This window comes from Mauremys reevesii, linkage group 6 (assembly GCF_016161935.1).
Source record: "Mauremys reevesii isolate NIE-2019 linkage group 6, ASM1616193v1, whole genome shotgun sequence".
NCBI lineage: Eukaryota > Metazoa > Chordata > Testudines > Geoemydidae > Mauremys > Mauremys reevesii.
The window spans coordinates 94,186,314-94,212,620 of record NC_052628.1 but is presented as its reverse complement, the minus strand read 5'-3'; the positions used below and the strand labels follow the sequence as shown (position 1 = coordinate 94,212,620).

The window sequence follows — 26,307 nt, the reverse complement described above, 5'->3', positions numbered from 1 at the left end:
ACCTAATTTTACTTACTGTGTATCAGCTACCAGGACTAGGCAGCAGTACGAATGACAACTGAGGGAGAATGAATACAAAAGATGAAGGATGAAGGGTCCCAATAAATCTGAAATAAACGTGGACGTGGACTGGAAAATGGCTTCTATAACTGCACATTTAAAAATGAAAAATAACAAGGACTGGATAAAATATACCAAAAGGAGATTTGCTCTGAGGTCTGGTGATATGCTACAAAGTGTTGGTCAGGAAAATAATCTTTATGGATGACAGCAGAGAGACTCTGCTCAGAGTTTGGAAGCAGTTAGGAAAGCAGAAAGAATGTAGGACACATAGTGGAAGTGAGAGGAGAAATCAGTCTCTGTCACAAGGGTTAGTAAGACCATACCTGATGTATTGTGTAGAATTATGGATGCCAGAATACAAGGAGGCTGAAGGAGCTACAAACAGTGGCAGAAATTTACATTCAAATTCTTGGTCCAAAACTTGTATACAAATATATACCATATTGACCAAGGGTGAACATTTTTCAAACAAGCCCACACGTAGACACAAAGGCCTAGTAGTCATTTTGCCCTCCCCTAAAAATAATTATAGAAAATACAAAACCACATACAATTAAAATAGCATTACAAAAAAGCAAACACATACTATTTTCTTGTCGTAGGATTCCCCACTGCTGTAAGTCGTAGCTAGGGTGGATGCACATTCTTCCAGATACCAAGGTTTTTTTCCGCTTTCAGCTGTGCTGCTTATGGAAATAGTGTAGATGCTATTGGTGTAGCCATCGCAGGAGCAATGGTCCTTACTCCTTCCACCATTTCCAGACGCCCAAACAAAAATGGAACCTAACTTATTTCGTCCCTGTTTACAAACAATAGGAAAGATTTGATTAATGTTTTTTTTCTTGGTAAGCATGTGGGACCTTACCCTGCCCCCCTTAAAAAGACAAAAGAGCTCATAGTGGAAGATTGTGAAGAAAAAACAGAGTTTAGCTGAGGTAAGAGCTGACCCTCACAAATTCAAACCATGAGTGAGATGAATAAACATAACCTTAAAAACAAAAATTAAATTCAGATTCTATTTGTAGCTCTGGGTCTATTCTGTCCAGCCTTACAAAGAGAAATGCAGAAGACACACAACATGCATTAAATGTATCATACTGGATTTAAATAGTAAACAAACAAACAAACAAACAAAAGAAGAGCATGTTGTAGCTACAAACAGAACCAGTTGTTTATAAGGGTTCTCCTGAATGTCTCATTCTGGAATTACCCAGTGATGCCATGTACTGTTTGAGTAATATCAAGTACCAGGAACCACACTGGAGCAGTTGCACAAATGTTATGAATGGTAAATGTAAAAACTTTGTTAAAACAAAAATGGACAGGCAAGGATCGCTTTGTTAATAGATTTGCATTAAGCACTACGGCCTCGCGTCAGTAGTCTAACTGAAGTTAGGCACACGCTTAAGTAAACTGCTGAATGAGGACCTAAAACAGATATACATATTAAGAAAATTTAATAGGTGAGTCTAAATAAATATAGAGGGAGTGAAAATGAATCCATAATTATTTTGGTTTCTCAGTTTGGTGTTGATGTAAAGGGTGAAGATGATCAACATGCTGCATGCCTGCTGTCTAGCAGGGAACTGTGGTTTTCCATATTCCAGGCACTTCATGCAGACAGATAAACAGGTTAACATATAAGGTTCCCATAATTTACATAATCTAAATACATTCATTGACTGTTAGCAAACACTATGATATTAATTAGGATAGAGATTTTAATCAAAGGAGTAAACATGTCTTTAATTCTAGTTCTGAAAAATGACATCATTTTATTATTTATTAATTCTTTTGAGGGCAAAGGAAAAAGCCCAAGGGTTACAATTAAGTTAATAGCCTAATTTATATCTTATTTGTTTGCAGCACATCATGCAATATATGGTTTGTATAAGTGGTAGAGTCATTCCTATGTATGATGAACTAATGTTATGCCACATGCCACTTCGGTTTCTGTGATCATGAATAAATTACTAGTACATATGTTTTGTTTTGTTTTAAACAGAGTGGATTTGTGTGCTGCAAATGACACAAAGACAGCTGTTGGATATCTACCAAGAGAATCTTAAACAATTAGCAATTCAAAGATTCATCTAATCCAGATGCACAGGGAGTTTTCATTAGTGCATTTTTTGGTGAGTGTAATAGAGCCTAAATCAATGTAAGAAAAAAACCAAAAACGCGGTTCATGATTCTGGCAGATATATGTGCTTGAATTCACAAACATTGATGAGTTTCACTTTGTGAGTTTAATAAAAGTTCAGTACCTGTAGAGATTCTTCTCCTCAATGCAATAACTTAAATATCAAATTCTCCTTGCTAGTGTTTACATAAGGTTATGCCTTTAAAATGCAATTTTTCATTAAAAAACATTTCAAACAGAGGAAAAAATATCCCAGGGTGCCAAGTTAAATGTACTATGAAATCTACATGCTCCTGACAAGACCAGTCCAGCCAGCCAGGAAGTATAACTATTTCAGTTTCTTTTTCTTTCTTTGGCTGATCTGAGCTGCTCCAGTGATAAAAAGGTACATTACAATATAGTTGTTTAAAAGGCTGGAGCAGTACTGGACTTTTTGCAGGGCTTCAATTCAAGCAACTAACACCACAGCATCTGATTTTGACATTATTTTCACACATACACAAATGGTAGTACTAGCAACATGATGCTGGGCACACTTTATGGTTGCTCTTATCAAGTGCACCCATGCCCCAGCAGACCACTCATATAACAGTGCCACTCCTGAAGAGGGAAAGTTCAGTTCATTGTGTTCCCTGTTCCATCATTGCTCTGTCTTTACATCTGGATCAGAGCAGTAGACTCTGGTTCCGTCCATTCATCTCTTCCAGGTCTCATCCCTCTCTGTGTGAACCCAAGAAAGAGCGACATCACCTTGCTGTTTTGTGTTCTGCTTTTTCGCAACCCTTTTACCTTTTAGGGCATGACCCAAGGCTGAGAGAAGTCAATGGCAATCTTTCCACTGACTTCCATGGGCTTTATATCAGATCTATGAACTCATTCATTCTGTCCATCTGTCCTCTGGTCACCTCTCTCCCTAACTTTGTTCTTGCTCCCTCTTCCCCTTCCTGAAATACTGACTGAGGGAAAAGTAGTTTATGCTTGAGAATACCTGCAAGTGTGAGGCAGGTTGATGACACAGAGAGCATCCATCTACTGCCTCAACTCACTCCATCATCCCCATAGATTTGAGGTTCAGGAGCTTCTTTAGGATTGGGAGAGGACTAGAAGATCATGCCAAAGAGCTGCTGTTCATTCCTTTTTACTATGCTACTGGCTGATTTCTGCTGACTACATTAGCCTCTAACCACCGGTACCCTCTTTATTCCAGTGCTAAGCTACCTCACTCTCCTCCTTTAAATCCTCCTCAAAGTTCACTTTAGACTACTTTGTCACTGCTAATTTTCACTCTAGAGTGATGTCCACACTTCTGTCTGGCCCTACAATATTCTTATGTGATACAGCATGGGCAGAGGGCAGCAGGAGAGGGTTAGAAGGGAGCCTTATTCCCTGTAAGGGGAAGAAAGTTTGCTATAGATTAACTAGAGCACCTGAAGCCAATTAGAGCACCTGCAGTCAGTCACATGATAAAAAACCCCTGCTTCAATCAGATAGTGTGGGAGTTGGAGCAGAAAGGATTGGTGTTGGAGCAGAGAACAGTTTGAAGGGAAGCAAAGGACAGTTTGGAGAAGTGCTGTAGTGGGCTAAGAAGTCCAAGACCCTAGGTAAAGGGGCACCTGGCTTGTGCAGAGGGAGGGCAGGAAGCCCCCACAAGCTGAAGAGCAGGAGAGGGAAGTAGCCCAGAGGAAGGAACCGTCAATTCAAGTGGTTCACCACTATCCTCAGGGCCCCTGGGCTGGGACCTGGAGTAGAGGGCGGGCCCAGGTCCCTCCCTCTCCACTCCCCTCCTCAAGGACACTAGTGGGGCAATTAATATTCCAATTTAGGGGCAAGAAATGGTGCCCTGAACCCCCCCACCCCCAAAGAAGAGAAAGCGCGAAACCCATCATAATAGTGCCGGAAATTTGACACACATCAAATGAACAAAAAGCAAGAGAAAATAACTCCTATCTCCCCCCCCCGCCACACACACACTCTACTGTATATATCAGAACAAGCAGTGTATGCAATACAAAATTGGGTTTTCAACAAAAACTGATGGCTTTTGCAGAATTTTTTCATTTTTCATTAAACCCTACCTCTCCAATCCCCTCAAAACAAAAGTTTCTGCATTTTGGTCAAAAAATGAAATATATCAATTTGGATATACCGTTGCAGTGCCTCATGAGAGTTATTGTTCACATGCCTCACATTCCCATTCTCCCCTACAAGTCACACTCTCCAGCTGGACTTCATCTCCCATGTATCACTGCAGGGACTACCATGATACCCTGCCTCTGCTCACCAAGAGGTGAGGCCATGGTCTGTCCTGGGAGATGTTGTCCAATAAGAGAGGCCATGCTATAAAGGAGAATGAGAATGTGAGGCACGCAAACTACAACTCCCATCAGGCGCCACAATAGCATTTTGGAATATAACTATTTCCATTTTCTGTTTTTCATCAAAAAGTTAAACATGACTTTGTTTCCATTTTTTTAGAAATTAGCCACAGGAAAAAAATATTTTTCTGGTCAGCTCAAATGGCTGCATTTGGCTAATTTGGGCACTGATCCCACAACCCCTATGCATGTGATTCACTACAGTACAATTACTGCAGTGGAATTTCTCAGCAAACCAAAGATTGCTCTCGTGAGGAAGTGTTGCAGGAACAGGCTTCAAATTATTAGTTCCTCTGTCCAGGGAAAGGTGTCTTATTTCTGTAAAGCACTAGTATGTTGATAGTGCTATAATAAAATAAATAAATAATACTAATAATGTGAAATGAGATTTTTGCAGGTAGAAATAGATATATGAGCAAATTTGGCTCCTGAACAAGATAGAGGGCTGCCAAAAAGGAGGCCCTGACTGTTAGAAATGCTGCAGTGCAATATTTAAAAATAATAAACACCAACTTAAGTTTTATTAATTCAAATAAAGCTTTGAAGAACAGGAATAATGACTATTTACATCCCAGTTGACCTTTCTGTTGTGATTTTTTTGGTAAACACTCATTACATGTATAAAAATATACTTCTTCAAAATCAGTGTTGCCTTTAAAAAATAAAGGTTCATAATTAATGTTGTTTCCATAAAAAATAAATACCAGGTGCATAGACTAATGGGGAAAAAGATCCTCCCTCTAATCCACATGAAGCAAAGAATTCCAGTTCCTCTAACTTACTGCAATACGGTATATTTAACAACTCAGCATTTCACAGAAAACAATGGAATTTAGCCTTCAGTCTAGACAATATGCTAAGATCTTGTTCCTAAAAGCTATTTGGCAAAGCAAATGACAGTCTTTAAAAACGAAACAAAAAAAACCAAACAAAAAACCGAATTCAACCTGCCCAAAATAACATGTCAAGTAAGTATGCTCTGGTTTTCATTTACTGTCTATTGTTTGATTACTATTTGGTTGTCTCCTTTCCCCTCTACCCTCACACCCCACTTCAATTCATTGGACCCACTTGTGCTCAGGAAATTATAAACTTGCTAGTAAGTCTAGGTACCAAACAACCTACTTAAAACAAGAGCACTAGTAGTCCTACTGTATGTGAACCCAGTTTAAAATTGGTCTCTCTTCAACATATGAAGTTAAATAAGAGACATTTGGACTGTGTTACAAAGTTAAGATAAACACACATGTAACATACTGTAGCTTTTACAATTTGGCTAAATCTACCATCTGTCATGCTCCAGATGCCCAAGGGTGTCAGGACAAAAAGTCTATTCCGGGGCTGCCAAGAGGTTTTGCATCTTTTATTACTTGAAAGCAAAAGGTCTATTTACAGACCATATAGACACACGTTTTTAGACAGAAGCGAAACACTAGTCAGTGATGTGAATTATAGTAGAGGAAAGGCATGGGCTAGCATGTGAGTGCAGCAGAACATTCAGAGTGCTCATGCCAATGATGTCAGATAAAAATGCATCAACCATCCCCTCTGGGTACAGAGCTCTGTCTTCTCATGTCTTGCCCTTGCAATAGTATTACTGACTCTTTTCCAAATACTGTAAAGCATTCCACAACCCTACTTGTGGTTGTCAGTGTGCTTTTTGAGATATTCTCCTACTGTTTTTATCTTTGTCACTAGCTTTCAGAAAATGTCTGAATATTTAAAAAAAAAAAACCCACACAACAAAAACCTTCGGCCTTCAATTCTGACAAGAAAAGAAAAAATGCTTCACTGACATTTAGTGTATCATCAGTCTAGGTACGTGAAGAATTTTACTAAGATATTTTCTGGGAATAGCTGATGTGCACAGACTGTGCATGAGAGCTGCTCTAACTGACACCAGCTGCAAAAGGCCACAAAGGGCTGGAAAACAGTGGTGGCACAGGAGCTCACAACATGCCGACTTTCTTCTGGCCATTCCCTTTTCTCTGTACTGCTAGCAGCAGGGAAGGCAAGTGGTGTAAAGGGCTTTTCTGCAGCTCAGCACCACACGGGGATCACTCTTACACTGGTGTGATCCTTTCTGGGCCACTTAATCCAGTTTTTGGGCCAGATTCTGCCAGGAATCAGAGCCAATATGAACATTCTTATAAAGACACATGGAAAACTTCCTCAACAATATTAAAGGAGCCTCCATTGCTCCAAGTTTATACATTGCTATAGCTTTATTAGTTGATACCTTACTGATAGTCACAGTACACATCACTGTAGAGTGGTTATTTACACACTGTGGTCCACGGACCACTAGTGGTCCACAAGGCATTTCCAAGTAGTCTCTGAAAAAACTTTCATTGAACATGTGAAGCGTGAGCAGGTGAGGCAAGAGGTAGTCCCACCATTCTAGAAAGTTAAAATCATGTATTCATTCACTATTCTACAAACAAGGCTTCCTTGCTCTTGCTTGTGCATCTTCGTGTTCTTCTGCCTAAGGGTACGTCTACAGTACGAAATTAATTCAAACTTATTCTATTCGAATTTTGGAAGAGATTTTATACATTTGGTGTTGTGTGTCCCCACTAAAGCGCGTGAATTCGGCGGAGTGCATCCACAGTACCGAGGCTAGCATTGAATGTCAGAGCGGTGCACTGTGGGAAGCTATCCCTCAGTTCCCGCAGTCCCTGCTGCCCACTGGAATTGTGGGTTAAGCTCCCAGTGCATGATGGGGCAAAAACATTCTTGCAGGTGTTTCTGGGTATGTGCTGTCACTCTCTCCTCCCTCCGTGAAAGCTACAGCAGACACCATACTGCCAGCAGACGGTGCAGTACGGTGCACCGCCTGTCTCCTGGTACTTTGAATCCACTTGGCATGTCCTCTCATCTTTCTATCTACTCTTTTATCTAACTATTTCCCACCTTTTTTCGGCTACCGTGAACCGAGCAGCACAGCTTCTGCCGCAAACTGCTCTCCTGCTCTTGCATCGCTAGCTAATTTTTCCATGTTGTTGGTCCTGGGCTCCCGGGGAAGCTACAGACTTCAACAATTCCCTGCCGTTTTTCGGCCATCGTGAACTGAGCCGCACAGCTTCTGCAGCAAACTCTGCTCACGCTTCTGCTGCAAACTCTGCTCTTCCGCTCTTGCAGCTCTAGCGAGCTTCCCGACTCTGTGAAAGCTACAGAAGATAACCATTTACTGCCTTTTACTGCCCATCTTGAACCGAACAGCTCTCCTACATTTCGAGCCCCTTTTCCTGGATTATCCCTGCAGGTGCCATAGCGCAGCAATCATGGAGCCCGCTCAGATCTCCGCTGCAGTTTTGACCATTGTAAATACCTCGCGTATTATCCAGCAGTATGTGCAGTACCTGCAAAACCGGGTGAGGAAGCGATGACAGTGCGATTACTATACTGATCAGGACATGGACACAGACGTTCCTAGAAGCACGGCATGTGGTGATTGGGAGATCATAGTGGCATTGGGCCAGATTCATGCTGTGGAACACCAATTCTGGGCCTGGGAAACAAGCACAGACTGGTGGGACCGCATAGTGTTGCAGGTCTGGGATGATTCCCAGTGGCTGCGAAACTTTCGTACGCATAGGGCCACTTTCATGGAACTCTGTGACTTGCTGTCCCCTGCCCTGAAGCGCAAAGACACCAAAATGAGAGCAGTTGAGAAGTGAGTGGCCATAGCACTGTGGAAGCTCGCAATGCCTGACAACTACCGGTCAGTTGGGAATCAGTTTGGAGTGGGCAAATCTACTGTAGGGGCTGCTGTGCTGCAAATAGCCAAAGCAATCATTGACCAGCTGCTATCAAGGGTAGTGACTCTGGGAAATGTGCAGACCATTGTGGATGGCTTTAATGTGCTGGGGTTCCCTAACTGTGGTGGGGTGATAGACGGAATGCATATCCCCATCTTGGTCCCGGCACACCATGGGAACCAGTACATAAACTGCAAGGGGTACTTTTCCATGGTGCTGCAAGCACTGGTGGATCACAAGGGACGTTTCACTGACATCAACGTGGGATGGCTGGGAAAGGTGCATGATGCTTGCATCTTCAGGAACTCTGGTCTGTTTGAACAGCTGCAGGAAGGGACTTACTTCCCAGACCAGAAAATTACTGTTGGGGATGTTGAAATGCCTATAGTTATCCTTGCCTATAGGGATCCAGCCTACCCCTTAATGCCATGGCTCATGAAGCCGTATACAGGCACCTTGGACAGCAGTAAGGAGCAGTTAACTATAGGCTGAGCAAGTGCAGAATGGTGGTAGAATGTGCTTTTGGATGTTTGAAAGTGCGCTGGTGCAGTTTATTGACTTGGTTAGATCTCAGCACAACCAATATTCCAATTGTAATTGCTGTTTGTTGTGTGCTCCACAATATCTGTGAGAGTAAAGGGGAGACATTTATGGCAGGATGGGAGGTTGAGGCAACTCGCCTGGCAGACAATTTCACACAGCCAGACAACAGGGTGATTAGAAGAGCGCAGCAGGGTGCGCTGCGCATCAGAGAAGCTTTGAAAGCCAGTTTCATGACTGGCCAGGGTACGGTGTGACAGTTGTGTTTGTTTCTCTTGAAGTTACCTGCCCGCTATATATTTATAAAGGAAATAAAGTCAAAATTGTTTAAAAACTGTTCCTTATTATTTGTTGCAGAATACATTGAGAGAAATCAGAAGGTAGACCAGGGGGTCGAGGAGGAGGGAAGGACAGATCCAGAAACCAAATAAAAAGTTTGCATATGCCAGCTTTCTGCTGCTTGGGCGATCCTCTGGGGTTGAGTGTGTGGGGCCCCGTAGCCTCCTCCTTCGTGTTCTTGGGCGTCTGGGTGAGGAGGCTATGGAACCTGGGGATGAGGGAGGACGGTTATACAGGGGCTGCAGTGGCAGTCTGTGGTTTTGCTGCCTTTGCCGCATTAGATCCACCATACAGCGGAGTATCTCAGTTTGCTCCCCCATAAGCTTGACCATAGCATCCTGCCTGCTCTCTTCGAGTTCCTGTAATGCTTTACGGGACTCTGCAATTGTTTGCCTCCACGCATTCAGCTGGGCCCTATCAGTGCGGGAGGACTGCATGAGCTCAGCAAACATGTCGTCCAGAGTTCATTTTTTCCGCCTTCTAATCTGGACCAGTCTCTGGGGTGGAGTAGATAGGGGCCGTGTGTGAAGGAGTAGGAAACACACAGGAAGACAGAACCAGTGACCTGGAGAGATTAGAGCAGTGGGAGCTACAGGCAATGAGAGGCAATTTTGTCCTAATACATTTGAAATCTTACACCAGGTAGAGGAAATAAGTCATGCAGATAGAAAAAAGAGAGCAAGGAAAAAGAATCGTAGCTATATGCATGATTTCAAAGTTTATTTTCCTCATCTCCTTAATTTAGTTCTGAATTGCACCAATTTCTTATCTTAGAACAGAAATCTAAACAAGAAAAGAAAAAAAGTACAAACGCATTTCACCCTTTCATAGGATTTTACACCTTCTTAATATTTACAGTGTCTTTAATAAGTTCTTGTGGAAATATTCTATGTACAGGTAATATATAATGTATTGAAGAACTAAAACAGATTATGCATTAACACAGTAATGATGGCGATAGAATATGTGAAGAATATTTCAACATGCATCTGGTATATTTTTTATTTGCCTCTTTACTAGAACAACAGGTTCAATAGCTTCAAGCTATTCCGCACAGTGCTATAATTAGTGCTTAAAGTGCAACCCCCCCTCCCACCGAGCCCCCAAAAAAGTGTTGGCTGAAACCTGAGATCTGAACCTGTGGAATGCTGGAATGAATTTCTACTTTTCCTAAACAAAACAAAATAAAGCCAGCTACAGGGCTGCTGCATGCATCACAGATTCTGCCTATCTGTTCATGTTATCTATTCATTATGATTCATTATTACTATGAAGAAATAGCATATTGCATACTGCATTATTGTCCAACAAAAACAAACAAACAAACAAATCCAGGTTTTCCAAAATATCTGTTAAACCAAGAATAGATTTAGGATGAGACGCTCTCTGGTTAATAATAGGTAAAGTTCCCTCATCACACAAAGCCCAAGTAAAGAGGCATTGTGCGAGAGCCATGCAGGGTTTGAGTGAGGGATGGAATTCACCTCCCTAACTTACAGTGAGGATTCAGTCAGCTCTACTGTCCTTGTACAGTTACCTGTTGAAACCCCCTAGATCAGGATTTGTGACCAACAGATCCATGTAATTATAGTCCTAGTGGTGATTCCTAAACTCCTATTCCCACCAGGTATTCACAAGTAGTGGAGAACTCAGCTCCATAGCACATTAGGGTGCAGATTCTGCAGCTGCCAACCTGCTCAGCAGCGACACTGTTCAGAGGTGACTTCTGTAGCCCCTGTGCCATGAATGAATGAAAAATAAATCCACATTTCTAAGAAAGTGCACAAGGTAGGTACAGGGATTTCCACAGGGATTGGGGGAAGGAATCCTCTTCCCAGACACAGCAACAGAGATGCTGCTCCACGGCTGCCTTTACAGACTTAGGGCTGCAGTAGTCCGGTGTATGGACTGTCCTCACCACATGGGTGTGGTTGGGGAGAAAGGACGTGATCTGATTTAGTGTCACATTATTGGCCTCACCTTCCTTGCCCTAACCTCACTCTGTAGTGCAGCAAACCCTTGAGTACAAACTGGCACTCCTTGAACTGGCTTCATGAAATCCGGCTCTCTCCACAGGCAGTAGAAACGCACAGACTCTGCTGTGTCCGGGTCCCTACAGTTCTTACCCCTATTAATTAACCAGATTCTTTTATTGTGTAAATGCATCCTCACTGAAATGAGTACATTTTAAACATATGGAAAGGCCCCATTTTTTTCCCAAAGTGGCCTGTTAATTTTGGCTTCCCAACTTAAGCCTTATCCTAAGTCAGAGACCTGATGTATTTCATGTTAATCTATCTCAAGTTGGGCACCCAAAATAAGAGGCCACTTTTGAAAAGCTGGCCCTTAGGCCATAACGCTCTTCTGGCTTGTTAGAACAGTTTCCACAAATGTGTGAGGATTTGTAATTAATATAGTCTGTTTCCAATACCCTTTGTGACACTGTATAGAAACTGTGGACATATTGAGGTATATTTTCCTGTAACTTTTCTTTCCAAGTTTTTCTGCCTTTCGTATGTGTACATCGCATTGAATCTAATGTAGGAACATTTGTTACATTATTTTATTTTCTGTACACTTTCTTTTTGCACTACATACTGATCATCTGTGGGAAAACTGCATATAACAAATAGTACTGCTATAAAGGAATCTTCTAGTTATTTCCAAAAGAAAACAGAATGCATTGTATGACAGTACATCTAGGCATTATGAAAACTAAACTCTGCTACTTTAATGATTGACAGACAGTATTTGTAAGCTAGGGTGTTTGAGCAGAGCACTGGGAGTTGCCAACTTCATGCAAAGCATAGACTGAAGAAGAATTGCTAGTTTCATGACATGTATGGAGGTTTTCACCCAATCTGAGTTTTGGTGGGTGGCATTAATTTGGAAAGGACTAGAGCACACCCAGAGCCAGATAGTCTTGCAAAACCATTCAGTATCCTAAAATATGTGCTTTAACACAGCCACATACATTTAGAAACAAAGATTTGTTTCAAGAACTGCATCCTGGAAATCAGTGACACTGAAAGGAACTTAGGGGGTCATGCTGAATAACCAATTGAACATGATCTCTCATGCAATTCAGTGGCTGAGAGCAAATCTGATTCCTGGATGTGTAAACTGGGAAATATCTAGTAGGAGTAGGGAAGAGATATTACGTTAGAATTCAGCATTAATGAGACCATTACTGAAATACTGTGTCCTGTTCTGTTGTCCAAACTTTTAAAAAAGGATATTGACAAATTGGAAAGGGTTCAGAAAAGAGCTACAAGAATGAGTCGAGGTCTGTAAAATCTTGCCCAACCATGAAAGGGTAAAGAAGCTAAATCTATTCTGTTTACCCCAGAAGAGTGGTGTGGTGTGGTGGTCAATGCCAGATCCGTGTAATGCTGTGCAGTGGCGGTCAGTCTAGCACTACCCATACCATTATCCATAGGCCCCATGCTATGCTGTGCAATGATGCCGCCTTGCCTTAAAATCTATGAACCTATACAAATGATGTAGGCCAATTATATTGTCGTATGTTATCAGGAAGTATAGTTGTGATATTAAAACACAAACATCACTACACTGTGTGCAATTACTCTGTCCTTCAGAATGAGCTATCAGAGATATCATCTCCGTTGTGTTAATAACCAACATAATTCACTGTAAAGCAGAAGCTCCACATTTTTCACTCAAAATCATGAAGTAAAAAAATAGTTATTTGCTCATAGGTCACAGCCATGGGGGCTACACAGTACCTGTAACAGAACATTTCTGTGCTTAGTTGAGTGACCTTGGGAAAATCAATTTTGGCCAACTTTTTATAAGTATGTGTATACTTTTGCACATGTCCATCTTGCCTGCTTACTAATCATACATGGACATACAATTTGGGATTTGCATTTGCAAATTGTATGTGCCTCAGTTTCTTCATCTGTACAATGGGATAAAGCCCCAGTGCAAATCTGCAACAAAGTGAATATTTTGTGTAGACAACAGTTACGTATTCCTCTTAAACCCATGCAAATTATGCTGACAGAGGAAATTAATAACATTTTTAAATATATCTAAGAACAGTCTGTTATTGGCCTCAACACAAGCAGCAACCCCTCTGCCTAAACAATTATGCATTATACACCTTGCCCTCCACCATTGGAATCATCTTATTCTTTCTGGACACTTCCCTACTTGGGGTTGGCGACTTTTATAGCCTTCTTCCAAAACTCATGATTGTACACCTGGCTGTTAGGTAAATTGGTCTCTCTAAGGTACATGGATATCTAGTCTTTGGCTTCCTCCCTGGTCCTTTTCCTTCCACAATTATTGCAAGGACCATCCTACCAATATAACTCTGAGGTCTCCACTGGTCATGTCCACACCAATGTAGCCTAGCCTTCCTGAACTTGTTTTCAGCTGGGGCAACCTGCATTAGGCTCCTCACAACCTCCTTTTGTTTCTTATCACAGAGTGTCCAATCACTTCACCATCTTCATTTTGGTCGTGGAGAGTGTGCTGATTTCTCTTCTTGTGGCTGTCCGAATCTCTGCTCCATATATTAGGATGGGTCGAATAACAGTTTCATACACTCTACCTTTTAACTTTATTGGCATCTTTTTATCACAGTCCAACTGCTGGAATCTCCTGGCATTATTTTTGTAAAGAAATAAATCCACATGTAATTCCCTCTCCCAAATGCTCGCACTTGAGTTTTGAGGGCTGTTCAGTGACTGCAGGAGAGCCTTCTGCTTCTAAACTACACTTGAACACACACTCTGTAGCCAAAGTTGGTGAAGCGAGAGAGATGAAAAGGGGCAGTGATGATGGAAGGGGAGGCACCAAGCCAAGTTCTCACAAGAGGTTCAGCAGCACGACATCAGATCATTAATGTCCATCAAACGTTTTGGCTTATGTCCAGCTCACTAACAGAACAGTGTAGTGGGAATGAAATGAAGGCCACTGTTCTGACATGCAGGCAAAAAGCCAAAGATCCTGATTTAGATTTCCCTGCCTGTCCTTCTCCCCTTTTATAATACATTAAGGATGACCTGCTCTGCCATAGCTTTAGTGTAGCTCATGTGCATGCAGAACAGGTGATGCACAATCAATAATGGAAAACAAGTGAAGCTGGCTGCTCATTGTCACAGCCCTTTGAAACCTTGCTACACAAAATGCCAACAGTAGCCACAACTCTCCAGAAACATAGTTATGGTATCTTTGCAAAGGAACATGTAAAAACAAAAGCAGAACAATTTAAAGTCACGACTATCTGATCATATCAACAGATTTACGCTTTCTTATATCTACATTACAAATATGCTTGCTTGTGTGGACAAAACATCATGTTCAAACCTGTATCAGAGAACTATCTCTAACTTGATTTAACAAATGGCCTGTGGTATACAGGAGGTCAGACTAAATGATCTAATGGTTCCTTCTGTCCCTAAAATCTATGAGTCTTTAAAACATTTGGATTTTTCCTCCCATACAAGAAAGAGGAAAACCTTATTACATGGTTTGTCCAGAACCTTGTTTGACTACAATAAATAAGCCTGTATATTTTATTTATTATTTATATACTCATATACTCTTTTCTTCAAAAATGTTACTCTTGGACATATTGCTCTAAACTTGATTTTTCATCTAAAACTGAATTGTGCAATTATAATACACTCATTTTCCAGGTTATTAAATCTACTATTTGTTATACACTGGCGTTTAAAACACAGACCTTTTGAATGGATGCATTTTCCATACTGGCTAATACAATGCTTGTACCTATAACGTTTCCAAGAAAAAAATCCCTTGCCATTTGAAAGTATGATGCCAAGATAACTTTGCCATTTGAAATTAATACTATTTGAAAATAAACGCTCCAAGGGCAAAAGCACTCATTAGATTCAAGAACTTAATTAAGTATAATAGAATTACTCAAACTAAGCTAAAGATGATGTTAAATTATGGTGCTTGAAACTAGTTTACAACATTTTCCCTTCTCCATTCTTTATCCTGATCTTGCACAACAGCTGTATAGCACATTTAATTTCTGCATGAGATTTTTCATTTTTTAAACTTTTGCTATTACTTCATGTCATTTAAAACAAAACCACACTTGTCTTTTTCAATTTATGGCATGCTGTTCTGTCTCTATGGAGCTCTGAAAATGTACACTTATTTATCTTTGCTATTTGGTATAGGATTTAGGACTGGTTAGCGTCTTAGCCCAGTAGATTTTTCAAAAAATTCTCAGACACCCTGCGTGAATCTTTTAATTGGAATGATACAACCTAAAGATAATTTGGACATGTTTTCAAAAATCAGTCTCTCAGTGGCCTGAAGAAGAGGTGGTGATTCTCAGAAAGACATACCCATTTCACTTTTATGTTGTTAGTTCAGTTTAATTACACTTTAATCAAAGTCATTATTCAGCATCACCTGTAATTTTCTTAATTAAACATACTGTGCACAATTTTTCCTCTCAGATCCGCTTAAAGGATCTTGCCTTTACATTCCTACTTGCATTAGCATCAATGGGAAATGTGTCTTGTAGGACTAAAGCAGAATATCAAGTCCAGATCTACTACATGGATCTGAAAGATGAACCTGCCAACTTTCCAATTGTCAATCTATTACTTTAACTTGGATCAAAGAAGCTAAATTTATTGCTGTAGTTACTGTTTAGGACCAGTATTTTTAAAAAGAAAGGCCAAGATCTGTGTGCAAAATTGTGCATGGAGTTGCCTGCCTACCTTTGTTTGCACAACTATTATAACAGCTTTTATAAATCAGAGGATTCGGTATAGTTCCTAACCAGCAATTTGTGTAAACTTGTAATCTGAAAAATCCCCATATAAAAACAGCACTTGTCATATTTCAGTGCAAAAAGCAGAAAGAGTAGCTTTATTCTAAGACCAAAGAAGTAACTATATTAGAATGAATAAGGAAAACAGCATCTCTCTTTCACTGATTCACTATAGCGCTTCTGCCTGAGAGCATTACATAACGCTATCCTGACTTGCTACAGTTTTAAAGAGACAGTACACCCACCCTTTCAGCAACTTCTGATTCAACACATCTGTTTCTTACATTCAGACATATCTGCTGATTTTAGTCTGGTGATAAGGTACTTTAAAAATATTTTAAACTTTTAATTATTAATTCTAAAATTAAAAAAAAAACTTCTTTAGCATAAATGTATGCGGTCTCACAGTGGGACCCAGACAACTATTCAGAATAGTGAGACCTATGGCAATCCTTTGTAAAACACTTCAAAAGGAAAAAAGGATAAAAGAAATTAAAAATTAAAGGGCATATAACTTGTCCCAAATATTAGTGTTTTTATTGTTTTTAAGAAATAAGAACAAACATTCCCCCTAGACTGTTTATGGGGAAAAAAATCCATTTATAACTATATAATGAAGAATTTAATTTATCTTTTGTGCTGTTATCTATGTAAAACAAATCAAATGATTTGGTACTATAATGAAAGTAGTCTGTGGTCTGTTGACTTCACTGCAGATTTATACCAGATGAAGATCAGGCTCTTGAAATTATAAAGAACAAATGAATATCTGTGTTCTTCTAATATGTGAGTGGGAATAACCTTTTTGTGATTGCATTATCTCAGTGAAATGATGCTCTCTCACACACGCACACAATTTCTTATTTCATTCAGCTATTTCTTCCCCTTCCTGCAGTTCCACTAGCTTCCCTTAAAGGCTTTGTTGCTGTTGTCCACTGCCATCATTGTCAAATAGTAGTAGAATGTGATGGAGCTTTCATAAGTGCTTTGATAAGGCCCTGGTCCAGCAAAACATTTAAACATGTGCTTAACATTAAGCCACTGAAATCGCTGGAGCTAGTCCCATGCTTAAAGTTAAGTATGTACTTAAGAGCTTTGTCATAGCGGGACCTTATACAGCACATACTGTATTAAGTAAAAGCATGATATGCTGCCACATGTGCCTGTCAGATCTGAACTGAATGGAAGTATCAGTTGAGGAAAGAAATTAATCATGTTACATTGCAGCAGGTCCCAGGGATAATTAAAACTAGTTTTGTTAGTGGCACTTACTTTATATTAAATAATAGTAATATTCAGTATGCATATAGTGCTTTCCATCCACAAAGAGCTTAGTAAGTACTAACTAATAAATCATCACAACAGTCCTGTCAGGCAGGTAAGCAAATATCCCCATTTGACAGAAAGGAAACCAAAACAGAAAATTTAAGTGACTTGCCCAAGGCATAGCTGAGATTAGAACTGAAGAATTCCTGGCTCCCCATCTTGTGCTCAATACTAGGAAAATGACCAGGAGGGATTACTGATATCAATTTTATGTTGTGTTTTACATCTTAGAATTAAACAAACTTTGAATGACTTGAAATCGTCTAGTAGTGCATACAGATAATCTAGGCACTTACATGTTCTTATAACTGTTACTATTAGCCTCTCTCACCCACTCCACCTGTTTTTTGCTATGATCAGCTGCTGTGGCATATTATAAAGTAACGTGAGCTCTTCAAAGCAAAGACTGTCTTTATTGTTACATATGCTCCAAAGCCACTGCTAATTATATTTTGCTAAATTCAGTCCTAGTATAAGTGGTTACAGCTCTCATTGACTTAAATAGTAGTTGCACCTCCTGAATTTGGTCCTCAGAATTGTTACATTTCAACATTGGAATGAACAGTCAAATGGTCTCTTTATCACTTTGAAGAAATACTTTGTGCTGATCTCACTTCTTACAATCCTAGAACCGTCGTCTTTTTGCTAGAAAGTCTCTCACTACATTCAAAACAGTGCTCAAACCTTCAAATGTGCAATTTTAAAATGGTTTTCACCTAGTGGTTCTCAACCAGGGGTACGTAGAGGTCTTCCAGGGGGGTAGATCAACTCATCTAGATATTTGCCTAGTTTTACAACAGTGCTACATAAAAAGCACTAGCAAAGTCAGAACAAACTAAAATTTCATACAGAAATGACTGGTTTATACTGCTCTATATACTATACACTGAAATGTAAGTACAATATTTATATTCCAATTGATTTATTTTATAATTATACAGTAAAAATGAGAAAGTAAGAAATTGTTCAGTAATAATGTGCTGTGACACTTTTGTATTTTTATGTCTGATTTTGTAAGCAAGTAGGTGTTAAGTGAGGGGTATGCAAAACAAATCAGACTCCTGAAAGGGGGCCAGTAATCTGGAAAGATTGAGAGCCACTCATCTAACTCTAAACAGGGGAAAGAGGCGTGAGTTCTATTTTCCCTTTAAACAAAACCAACCTCCTCCTTACCAGCAATGTGTCTTGAGAGCTTTAGTTTTCCCTGCTTGTGCACATGCGCCCATGACATGACATGGTGTTTAAGGAAACCTACCGTTCTGATGCCATTCTCAAAGGCCTGACGTGCTAGAGAAGCAGGTCCGTCCACAGTCTTCCCATCATCATCAGGACCCCAACTGGCACTGTAGATGTGTATATGTTGTGGATTCAGACTGAGAGACTTTGCTTCCACCATGTCTGTAACATCACCATCCAGCATCCTCACTCCTTCAAAAAAGAGAAAGGGCAGTAAATGTGAGAACTAGACTAATGAAGCATGTTTGGAAAACTATGTGAAAAATACAGAGAACTAGTCTTTGTGGATTACATTTCTTATGTTCTTATTGATTATGGCGCTCAAATTGTAAAGTTGGTTTCTCTCAAGCTTTAGGAAACATCTGTGCTCAAATTCCTTCATCCAATGCACAACACATGAATGTTAAAGAAAAACTTTGATTCTGGGGAAAACTTAAAAAAATTATTTCTACCTCAGTACATTTATATTTCTCTTTTAAAAATAATTATAATTTCCTTTCCTTCTCTGCAACGCAGTGCAGTTTAAGACATGGCAATCCTAATTTGATAGACATAAAACACAGGATGTATGCTGATAGATAAACACAGGATTATGTCTTCATTGCAGATTCTGCAAAAGGAGAATCTGGGGAGAAAGTTCTTGGGTACTAGCAAAAGTGTTACAGAACGTTACTGACAAACTACAGCATTATTTGCATAATATTATTCTACCTCAGTTGCAAAACTGTGAACATCCCTCTCTAGGTAAGAAAGTGCGTAAGGCCTGATTCTGAAATTCAGTTGTGTATGTGGAACTCCCATTAATGTCAATGGCAGTTATGCATAAATAAGGGATCTCAAGATCCAACCCTCAGTAAACAGTAGTATTTGACAAACGTTTAAACAAACATTTAAACAAATAAGATAAAAAACAGAGGGAGAGAATTTCATTTGTGTTATTACAACTATGTAACACGCTTTATGAAGGTAACATTCACTACAGTGAATAATAAAACCAAGTTCTATCCCTGGCATCTGAAATAATTTAATGTTAACAAATATGACAGTGGAAAAATCCAAAAGCAGCCTGTCCACTTTTTCTTTTTGCCACCAGTTAGCAGACCTCAAGTGCAACTTTTATCAAAGGACATATCCTTGGCTATTTTAAATAGTTACTTTCTTTTTTTAACAATTGCATGAGTTGTTAATTTTGCCCCCTCACAGAACATACAAAGTGTTTTTCCCATTTGGTGATAGCACAATTATAACCATCCAGAAGGCAATTAGCAGACTTAGTTTCCAGACTGTCCACTAAATCTTCAGAATTCTTTAAACTTTTCCAAATATTTGCCATAAATGTCAAAACTTAAGTGGAATTTTAGTCAGCACAAACTTCTAACAAATCATGAAGAAGCATGTGAAAATTAAGTGAAAGCACGTTTTCCTTTCAAATATTTGTTTTTAATCAGTGCCTCACTTAAGCTTAAAGAAACAGCTGAACAAATTCCTTGTCAGTTAAAGACAATCTACATCTGTTCTGTCATAATTTAGTATAACCATTTTCCCATCAGGAACTCAAGCCCAGCCAAATAACTAAGCACCAAATCCCCACAGATTCTCTGCAACTTCCACAATAAGGCAGAAACAACAACAAGAAGCTAGACATCCCTTCTTATAGCAAACAAAGAAAGCCCAAAACCCTGTAGGTGGTAACTTGCTATGTATGAGTGCTGTAAAAAGCCACTGGCAAACATTCAAATAATCACATTCCTTTGGCTAAGCTAAGGGAGGCTCAACCATAGCAGAGAGGAGTAAGAGCTGGGGGGCACATTGTATGATTTCTTCACAAGAGTTATCTCCCAAACAGCAACAGAATTAAGGTCCAGATTTAAAACATTTATTAAGATGATGTTAAGAAAAAGTGAACGGTACAGAGTTTAAGCATAGAAGTTTCTGGTTATCAGGGAATAACATACAGATTATCGAGGGTGCATTCTAATCTCACTCTCACTGTCTCCTGTCAGCACAGGTCCACTGATGTCAGCAGATTTACTCCTGATTTGCATTGCTGTGAGAGGAGAATCAGACTTTTGAGGAAATTGTTCCCTGATCTGTTCTATGGTCAGTGTTTCTGGCGTGAATGGAAAAGAAAGGAAGAGGATAAAGCACTTAGAAAAAGGTCAGCATTACTGGTGGATATATTGCAAATGACTTTCCATCACAAACATCATTAATTGTGGTGGTTCTGATGATAGAATTTGATGAAATATTGATGGAAAGGATTTTCTTCCACTTCCCTTTATTTCCCTCCTGGGCCCTGAGAGCACATTCTGGCTGAGATGAGGAATACTGCTCTCTGGCCAAATTCATACCAGTGCAAGCAGGCGCATCTCTGAGCAAGGTGTAAAGTGCTCTCCATCAGTAGGCCAAAAGAGGCTCTTTAAATCCACGCCTACACTGGGAATTAAGCCGTTAACTGAACACTGGTTCGGTTTAATATGGTTTCAAATATAACAGTTTGTCTGACTAGGGCGGATGGGACATAACCATTTTTCAAACAGTGTTTAAAAAACATACTTGTGACAGCCCCCAACACATTGTAAATATGTGGATGAAGTTAATGAGTCTGAATTACAGTGTTTTCCTGAGAAAGAAGGGGATGTAGAAAGAAAGGGGATGTGATGACCCTATGGTTTCATCAAATGCAAAGTGCTGAATTGTATTTAAGCAGTATTCCTGCATGCAGGTCTGTTCACTAACCGTTCCATAGATCGTGTCTCCATACTACGTTACAAGAACTGAAACATATCTTAATTAACCAGACACTGTTTAAAAATCTATAGAAATTACTTACAGGGCGATCAAGTGAATGGAATAAAGAAGTGCAATAAAATCTCATACTACAGGGCATACTCTGATCACATGCCATGGTTAGGAAGGAAGAAAGTGCTTTCTCAGTAACTATGATGACAACCAAACAAAGCACTAATACACATGCTTAAAGTTAAGTAAGTACTTAAGGGTTTTGCTGGATTGGAGTCCATATGCACATGTGCATTCTTGATTTGTACAGAAAAGTTAGAAAAGTTCAGCATTGTGCACACGCTGAAATGTGTGTCTTTGAAAATTTGTGCCAGTATGCTGAGGAGTTACTTCATTCACCACAGCTGGTCAAATCCAGTTACCCTGACAATTTGTGCACTTAGGGGTATGCAGCTGTGGTCTTTCCTCTAATCAGGGTGAGAATATTAACTCGGTCCCTTTCTTTCAACCCATGGAGGGCGAACACATCCAGTGAGGGCATTTTTTTCCTTTACTCAAGGAACAATATTTGATACAATTCATTTCTGTTATGTCTTCAGATACAAAATTTTGGTAACATCGTTTAAGGTATTATATATTACTGGGGAAGATTTTAGAAGTCCACAGGTTTCCTAATTTTGTTATTCCTTGTATTTACATATACTAAATTCCATCCATCCATCCACCTGCCCCCAGGCCAACCTCAGAAATGGCCATCTCCCAAACCAACCAACCACCCAAACAAACAGCTGGGCTCAAGCTCAGTTCATCAACCATAATAATAAATTTTAAAAAATAATCACATTATTCTGGTGTAACTTCTACCATCAGTTCCCACTGTCCCTTCTCCCTCACACGTAGTTAATCCTGTGTGTCCCTTATACAATTTCTCCCCACACTCCACTCACCATAACTCCAATATATCCTTGGGACAAGTCTCTTTTTCCCTTGCCCTTACCCATTTCTCACATTTCATCAATCAAACCAGCCAGACCCAAACAAATTCATTTCTTTATCTCTCTGGATGGAGGTATCATGATTGTTCCTCTGAGGAAGGGGAAGGCTTCAGGACCTTCCCTTGTCCCTGAGCTATAATAAGATAAATCTTCCGGAAATTGGAAGAACAAGCCCACTCCTGATCAGTGAGGAACTAAGAGTCTGACCTGCACCTTCCCTACAATGGAACAAAAGCTGAGCAGTAGGGGATAACCATATTCTAGCCCATCCAGAAAAGTCATTAGGGAGAGGTGGGCTGACAAACTCTTTAGTTTGGAAGAGTAGCCTGGTGAGCTGGCTGGAAACTCACTCAACATCTTTCACCAAAAACACTGGGGACTTTCCGTTTCCTGCTATACATGCAGAGATGCATTTCTTGGGTCACAGTAAATGCCAACAATGTTGTCCTTGCCCTTCCTTAATACTTAAAAAAACATTTTTACACATCCATATTAATAACACTGGTGATTATTTTTTCAGAGTCCCTTTAAAATATTAATAATTGTTAATATTGGACCTCTGTGAGGAATAAACAGAAGAGAAGATGGCACATTTTTAACATGTAAGAGTGGCAAATTATTTCTTGATATAGACAGATTCATGCATTTTTAATAATAATCATAATACCCATCTCTTATATAGCATTTTTCATTAGTAGATCTCAAAGCACCTTACAAAGGAGAGCAATATCATTATCCCCATTTTACAGATAGGGAAACTGAGGCTTAGGGATGTGACGTGATTTGTCCCACACCAGGTCAATGGCAGAGCTGAGAATAGATATCAAATCTCCAAAGCCCTTGTCCAGTGCTTTAGCCATTAGACCACACTGCCTCTTTTTGAATATAAGTGATATGGTACACCGAAGTCACAAATTTAAGTTTTTATGAGGTCTCAAACCTGATTTCTTGATGAAGGATTTAAACATTTTAATATAGTCCTTTCATTGGAGAATCTCAAAGTGCTTTACAAACACTAAAAACCCAATCTTCACAACAGGCCTGTGAGGTGAATAACTATTATCCCAATAACACAGGTTGTGAAATTGAGTCATACAGAGAGTAGGTGACTTGCTGTAAGTTTGTGGGAGCACTGGGAATAGAATGCAGATTTCCTGAGTCCTCATTCTGTATTTTAATCACAAGTCTTGCTTCTTAACTTTCTATGCATATTTAAAGAGTTCTAGAGAGCAGCTCTGAAGTATCACAACAAAAGGCATCCCTTCAGTAACTATATTTAACTACATCCATTTCAGAAGCATTTACCTGTCAACACAGCTAACACTGTTAAATAAACAAATTTCTACCTCTTGTTCAAAAAGGTTCCTGTGTGCCACTTTGTACAAGTTGTACTTGGGTTAACGGTGAGACTGTTTTACATACCTCCAATCTTGGCATTAAAGGCGATTCCTACTGTGCAGTGCGAGTTGTTTGCAATGGCTGCCACTTCTCCAGCACAACGAGTTCCATGCCTGCAGGCAGAACAGAGATTTTTTTTAAAGCAAGTAACATTACCCACTAAAATGCAGATTGTCAATGTTTACAGGTTTTGATTTTGTTCATTCTCAGATGCGAAAAATGTATCTGGATGTCTGTGTGAGATGTTACTATATGACCCCAGCCTGTAGTGCATATGTTAGATACAAAATTATATTTCATAAATAGAAAAGGATTAATAAACAAAGAGATGAAACTAGGAAACAAAAACAGTGGTGGTCAACGACAAAAAATGATGTATAAAATTACAATAATAATCCCTACGAAATGTCAAGGGGCATCTTTAATTTCTCAAGCAACTGATAAACTATATTTGTATGAGATGAGTATCATCTTTACTCATGAGACCACAGTAATAAGATAAATGCTGAGTAACTCTAATGATGGATCAAGATATCAGAATTAGATACTTCTCACAAAGTCACTTCTTTATTAACTTGTTTATAACTCACCGAATTAGATCATAGTATCCCTCCCACCCGCAACTTTGAAGCTCTTTTTCTCTTTAGAAGCCTGGTTTTCAACTTCACTAAAACCAAACTACCTCAAATTTCATATCACATCTCATCCCAGGGTAGATTCCCCCTTCCCCCCCCCCCAAGCCTGGAGTAAATCACACAAGGATTTGCAGAGGTATGGGGTTTTTAAAAAGTTCCCTGTTTTTAATTTTCAGACTTCCCTAGCAGTATTTTTGAGTATCCTTGAAACAATTTTTTGCCTCAACAATGCACGAATGCCTGCACTATTTACACAAACTTAAAATAGTGAAACAGGTACCTGAAATTTGATTGATTGCTTTGAAACTTTACACAAATTTCTACTGTATATGAACTCAGAAAAATTTCAAACTACACATACTGAATGACAATGACATCTAGCTTAAAGCCTACATTAATGCATACACCTTAAATGACAACAAACGGCCCCTTTATTGAATGTTTGCATTACACAAAATATTTAGCCACCATCCCACTAGGATGTTGGTGCAGTCCCAGAAAAACTTATGCTTGACAACCTACAGAGACATGCCTTGAGAAACTTTCAAGGGTCTGTGCTTCATTTCGTTGGCTTCTTTTATATTTATAATGTACAGAAACAAGTTCCCAGGCTTTTAAATGGCACTTTAAAGAGATGCTTGGCAAAAAAGGTTTTGCACTTGTCCTTTGTGTTAATGTCAAGATGATGTAGTGCTGTAGAATGAAAGAATGAAGGAAATCTTGGTTATGATATCTTGCCAATCTACAAGACGGGTATGCTAACTAGAAATAAGAAAATGAGCCTTATTTGTTGTTGTTATTTTAGAAACAGGAATGTGGAAAAACCCATTCAAAGACAGTGCAAGCTCAACAGCTTTCAGGTAAAGGAAGGAAGCTGTCATATTTCAAACCAACCCCCTTCCAATTTATTATAGCGCCAGGGCCATCCCTATGGGGTACGGAGCCTGGGGCAGAATTGATGGATTCCTCTCTTCTGGGACCGACTGCACCGGCCATTCGCACCAGCCAGTGGCCCTCCCGCCCCCAAAGCAGATGCCCCGATTTGCCTACCCCAGGGACAGCTCTGGGCAGAGCTGGCATCTATGCCTAAAGTAAAAGTCCATTATAAGTCCCAGTTTTTAATTGCTTATGCTCTGCCAAATTTTAAGTGCTTGGGTTGAAATTTTCCATGCCAGGTATCCGTGCCTGGCTGAGTTCTTTTTGAAAATTATCTCTATATATTGTGTCTAAGATGGATAGAACCCAGATTTTTAAAGAAAACCTACAAGCAAGAATCAATTTGCTCCTCTCCTCATTCTTTCTGTTGCTTTTCTATGTGGAGAAAGTCTGTCTGTCTGTCATTAATGGCAAGCCAGAAATATGTCAAAACCTACTTGGGAACACCTTAATTAAAGCTGGATTTACTGCCTTCTAGAGTCTTCCCACCTAACAGAGAGAACTGCAATAAAGCTTCTTCATAAGAAAAGGGAAGGGGCATTCATCACTCCTACACATGCTACATTTCTCCTTGTGAACAGGAATTGGGCACTGGGATAGGGAACTTCTCCAGGTCTACACTGAATTGAAGGCATGGCAAATACAGAAAGCCTGGCTGTGCCATGAGGAACACAATACATATCAAAGAGAGGATAACAATGCTCTTTCTTTTGCCATCCTCTTCTTACTCACACACAGCTTTACTATTCTTACAGAGCTTGATCCTGCTTTCACTGAAGTCAGTGGCAAAATTTCCACTGACTTCAACAGTAGAGAGTTTAGACCCACAGTGTGCATCTATTATGATGACCTGGTAATCATCCAAATCTGATAATCATATAGTTAACTAGCCCAAATTACAAGACTAAAGTTAAGAAGGTAGGCCAGAAGCAGCACTTTCAGAACTCAGGCACTAGTTCCAGAAGTCTTTCTGTTTACAAGACAATAAAGCCCTCTCTTGTCTTGAAGCAGCATACTCCTAAAAGCTTTCC

General features: G+C 39.7%; 1 protein-coding gene across 5 annotated transcripts in view; it reads right to left on the bottom strand.

The window, feature by feature from the left end:
- Window positions 1-26,307, bottom strand: part of PCSK5 (proprotein convertase subtilisin/kexin type 5) — a 285,728-nt gene that overhangs the window by 149,949 nt on the left and 109,472 nt on the right. For all 5 annotated transcript variants that reach the window (XM_039544180.1, XM_039544177.1, XM_039544178.1 and 2 more), the window contains exons 6-8: window positions 23,730-23,818; window positions 18,590-18,762; window positions 650-862 (exon numbers count right to left, since the gene is read on the bottom strand). In XM_039544180.1, coding sequence (XP_039400114.1) covers window positions 650-862; window positions 18,590-18,762; window positions 23,730-23,818 — 475 coding nt within the window. The remainder of the gene's footprint in view (window positions 1-649; window positions 863-18,589; window positions 18,763-23,729; window positions 23,819-26,307) is intronic.